The following is a 5,042-nucleotide window of genomic DNA, read 5'->3' on the forward strand; positions in this document are numbered from 1 at the left end:
TATTTGCCTTTTGGCCCCAGAGCCTTTCCTTCCCCCCAAAAAATGGTCCAATGGATAAGCAAAGCATGGAGAAAGGAAAATACCAGCAGGCAAACAGTGCTCTAGGGTTGAAAACAAATGAAAGCCAGGCTGGCTGGGGGTCCCAAGTCCTTTGAAAGGCCATTGCAACCCATTCAGATGAAGAAATGAGAGAGCAGCGGCTTGCAGCCTTGTGTGCAGCTCTGTTTCCTGCCGCTGGCTGGATTCAAACTTGCCGCTGAGCCCTGCCTCCTTTCCAGCTCTGGGGGCTGGTTGGAGAAAGCAGATCAGGAAAGAGATCAAGGCGTAGGGAAGGGGGGAAAAAAATCACCCCATGCCACACATTCAATTCCTCTTTCCCTGCCTGCAAAACTTTTCCCACCCCCTTTCTCTCCAGTGGAAGGGGGCTGAGCTCTGCAGCCTGCTCTAAACTCTGATTTGCTGCATTGGCTCTCGACTGACAATCTCTGGCATCTGCTTTAAAAGAAGAAGGGAAAAAAAAAAGTTTTCACTCCTCGAGCAGGCAGGGGAAGGGGGACATCACTTCAGGACAGCCCCAGAAGGATCAGACCAGGAGCTGCAGCAGGAGCTGGGGAGGAAAGAAGGACCTGGGACATCCAGCCAAGAAGCCAAGCTCCTAGCAAACTAAAGCAGCAGCAGCAGAGAAAGTTGAGCCTCCACCCAAGTTATTCCCAATCAGACCCAAACAGCACTATCTCATGGCTTTATAAAAAAAAAAAATCATAATAATAATTGCTTCTTTTTGGGGTGTGGGGAGGAAGAATTCCTGAACCTTTGCCTTTGATCTGCTTTTTACACCAGACCTAAGGTTGGCTGAGCATTTGCACAGTACCCCCAAGTCAAGCCCCTTTTTTTATTGTGGACCATGGATACACACACAAGGTGGAAAAGGAGAAGTTGGATAAGGACCTGCCCACAAAGCCTAGCAATATTTCTCCTCTATGCAATTTCTCAAAGCAATGCAGGTAAGTCACTTTTTTTTTAAAATGTGCCTTCTTTGTGTACTTAATACATGCCTGCCTGCAGGCTACACAATCTCTCTCTGTCTCTCTCCCTCTTTTCCCTTAGCCTTGTTAAAACACGATTGCATGAGTAATGGTGTTGTCATCTGTGTGGGGAGCAACCCTATGGGTGAGCTCGCTGGTGAGTTGGGAGAGGGGTTTGTGCCCAGGAGAAATCAAGGCTGCTTTCTATTGTGTTTTGCAGAACATTTGGCTTTCCTTAGCCAATGCATTCCAAAAAAAGTTTAGCTGCCTAAGTCCTCTCAAAGCCATTTGTCAGGGGGCCCATAAAAGGGAGAAAACTTAAAACACAATACTTTTTTTCCACCCCCCCACCTCCCTCCTTAAAACAGAGCTGTATCCAGGGTCTTTAAAAAAAAATCAATGTGCATTTCCCCTGCCTGAAACATCTCTTCTTTGCATAGTTCCTGGTGCAGGAGTGCAAAGGTTTTGTTTTTTTTCCAAGAAGGAATCTGTTCCCTTCTCTCCCAGATCAAAGCAGGGGATCCTGGTGCACAAAAGCTTTGCAAACTTTTCTTTTATAAACTTAGAAAGCGGACGCCCCCTATTGTGCCTAGTCTGTACTTTGTTAACCCAAGTTTGTACCCCCCCCCAAGCTTTCATTCACTTTTGCTGAGTTTGGAAAAGTTGCAATGCAAAGAATTTCCATATGTCACTTTTTTTTTTAAAGTTCTGGAGAAACAGGACTTGAGCCCTTGATTTTTGTCAATGAAGCACTTAGGTTTAATAATGACCTTGGAAGAAAAGGGTGATGTTAATGGGCACAGTCACAATTATGAATTGATGAGCATTTAATGAATTTGGGAGTTCTTTGAACTCACAAGGGCTTAACTCTGTAGGGGGCTTAATGATAGCAGTCATCTGAAAATGTGTAAGAAGAGCAATTTTTATTTCCGATCTCCTTTTAAAGGGACTTTGGCCTTGCCTTCTCTGACAATTCATCCCAATCTGGAGGTCTGAAGACTTTAGATAGGACCAGGAGGGAGTTTTTCATGACCGGCAAAATGTAGAAGGCTGGTAGTTAACAGCAAAGCGAAATCCCAGTGACTTTTATACATGTAAAACATCTTGTCTTTGGTTTTAATTCTGAAATTGCTGTACATCTTTCTGTCTGCTTTGCCAATAGCGGTTTCTGGGATGGTTGTGTGTTACCAAGACCATGTCTGGTGGGATTTAGAGCATAAGGGAATGAATATTGATTATTGCTATTTCAAGTTTCTTCCAATTTCAATCCTTTTTTTTTTTAAAGAGAGGGAGGGGTTTTCTCGGCAGCAGTCTACCAGAAATGAAAAACGTCCTTTATTTATCATATGGTGTATAAAAAAATACCTATGAAGCATCGTTGGTGCAAAACCCACCATCTCAGTGCTCCCAGTTGTTGTATACATAGCATACAGATGTTGTATAGCATACAGATGTTGTATAGCATGACAGATCTGTTACCCGGAGCAGTCCGGTGTGGCTGGAAGATGAGATGTGCTGTTAGTTCATTTTGATATTGTGAGATTGGAAGGAATATATATATTTTTGGGGATAGTCTCTTGGAAAGGGTCAGCTCACCTTGCTGGCTGCTCTGCTGTAGACAGATGGCTATACCACCAGTAATTTCAGTCCTTTCAATGAGAGGAAGGCAAAACTTTTGCAATGCTCTGGCAGTGCAGCCAGGGTGATATGTGTTTCAGTCGTGCCGTAGCCTCTTGGACTTCTTGTCTGGTAGAGTATGTTCTTTGGATTGCCTTTAGGGTGCGGTTTGGCTCCTGACGAAGTCACTTGGAGGCTGCCCACTGCCTGCACTGCGTTGTGGATCAGACTCCTAATGCAGTGTCAGCTTGGAGGTTTGTCCATAAAATGAATTGCAACGTGGGAGGCTCCCCTGGCAGCGCAGAGACATCTCGCTGCTCGGAGCAGCACCTCTCCGTGAAGCGAGAAGCCTTGAAGTTTCCTAAGGAGTTTCCTAGTAGGATATTGGATTAGGCGGAGGAGGGAGGAGCCAGTTAGAGCAATCCGTGGCAATGCCTAGCGTTCTTTTACGCTGATTAATTTTTTCCTCCTGTAAAGCTGTCTTTCCGCCTCTGTTTCATCCCACTTTCTTTAAATGGCTAAACCAAAACTGAAACAGTAAATAGCATGGAATGAAGTGACCAGTCTCTTCCTTGCACCCCCTAAGAACCAAAAGTACATCTTTTTTCTTTATGGAATTGAACAGAGACACAGTTATTTGCAAATAGTCCTTTATTCAGGAAGCTGTCCGAAGGGATGGGCATGAAGGTGATCCTCAGTGGTCTCCTTCCAAGCTATGGCTACTGCCCCTCTTTGCAAATGATGTCATGCTAAAGAGCTCAGCCAGCACTGGAGTTGCCAATCCTCATCAAAATGCATCAGGTTTCTGGGTGAATATTTTTGGAAGCAGCCATTTCCTTTAGTGGTAAAGAAAAGGGTAATGAGAATACACAAGCCCCGCTTTTAAAAGAAACAAAAACTCTGGAGACGATGAAGTATCTTGTTACCGTCTGTTGCTTCTCTCCTTGGCTGATTCCCAGAAGTCTAGACTGACCTAAAAAATATTATTCATAGTCTTTGGCCTGTTATGGGCTGTCTTTGTTTAATATTTTGCCAATTGAAATGAGTGAGGTGCTTCTGCAAGAAGAAATATGACCCTGTTAGTTGGGAATGGAGGATGGGTCTGTTTTTTGCGTTGCACTGCCCCCGTTGCGAGGTTACCAAGAAAGGAGACCATTTATATTGACTTGGAGCAGAACTTTATTGATAATTTCCTTTTTACGAAGCTACAATAATATCTTTTCCATTCCGAGGTTGGCATGGGTGCATCTGATTTGCATTTATTCAAGGAAACAATATATACACTAAGGACACAGAGTTGAATCTTCTTGTTCCCTATTTTTCCAGGTCTGTGACAACTGCATGAGACAACTGTGTCACGATTGACTGGTGCAAGCTCATCATTAGGTTGGCGTGGTGCCTCCTGGTTACATGAGTAAGCTGCAGCCTAGTGATAGTACGCCTCCTGCCGACATCTGCCAATTAAAACAATTCTCCATGTGCCTTGATAATGTGGTTTGCATTTTCTTCATTTTCATACCCACATGCTCTGTGCCAGGCGAGATGAAAGGGTAAGAGTAGGTGGAGATGAAAGGTTAAGGGTAGAGATGAAAGGGTAGGAGTAGGTGTGTTTCCAAAAGAAAGTCACGGCACACAACTTGGGTTCCTGCAACATAATGAAGATTATCCACGTCAAGGAAATATAATGAAGGTTAAGATTATCCATGCTGAGGAAATGTAATGAAGATTACCCCTGTTGAGGAAATATGAGGGTTTCTTAGACCTATAGAGAAGGGTGTTTTGTGGGAGAATCAGGTAACACGCCAGATTTTTTTGAAGGTCCATCTAAAATCCCTTTCTACCCTGGTCTTCATCTTATTCAAACTTCCCTTGTTAACTGGGGATTGCCTACAGATTGAAATCTCATTGAGTGTGTTTTGGTTGGCTTCTTCTCTCTCCACATAGCATGCATACCAGCAACTATATTGTACGTGCTATCCAATATAGCACATTATAATTATAAAGCAATTTTTTCACTTTGTGTATCGCAAAATATGCTTTAAGAAGAGATTCGTATAAGATCTGGGGAAACCTGGAGTCCTTTAAAATAATAAAATTGGAGTGAACGTTGGTCATGTGATTCTTTACCCTGGGAAGGATAGGATGCTCACTGGTATTTCGGTGTCTAATATCCATTGATGTCATGTCATCGGCAGGATTTAGGGCCTTAAATACCTGTAAAGACGTGGATCCAATTGATTTCTTTGGATGTTGAATAAGAAGCTTTAGGCTAGCTCACAAAATACCATTATCTCTAGTTTGTCTCTTTTGAGGAATGTCTGCTCCAAACTTCCCCACCCCGCCTTTGATCCAAAAGATGCATATGAAGTGCATATATATATATATATTTATATATATATA

The 5,042-nt window shown here is 43.2% G+C and overlaps 1 protein-coding gene across 2 annotated transcripts in view; it reads left to right on the forward strand.

Annotated features, from left to right (window-relative positions):
- Window positions 1-368: 368 nt before the first annotated feature.
- The window catches only part of COL5A1 (collagen type V alpha 1 chain), a 295,334-nt gene continuing 290,660 nt past the window's right edge, over window positions 369-5,042 (forward strand). The window contains exon 1 of one of the 2 annotated variants that reach the window (XM_019510780.1): window positions 369-1,004. In XM_019510780.1, the coding sequence (XP_019366325.1) occupies window positions 905-1,004 (100 nt within the window). In that variant the 5' untranslated portion in view covers window positions 369-904. The remainder of the gene's footprint in view (window positions 1,005-5,042) is intronic. The other variant, XM_019510779.1, reaches the window with a different exon arrangement.

Source organism: Gavialis gangeticus, unplaced genomic scaffold (assembly GCF_001723915.1).
Source record: "Gavialis gangeticus isolate Ggan-Ray unplaced genomic scaffold, GavGan_comp1, whole genome shotgun sequence".
NCBI lineage: Eukaryota > Metazoa > Chordata > Crocodylia > Gavialidae > Gavialis > Gavialis gangeticus.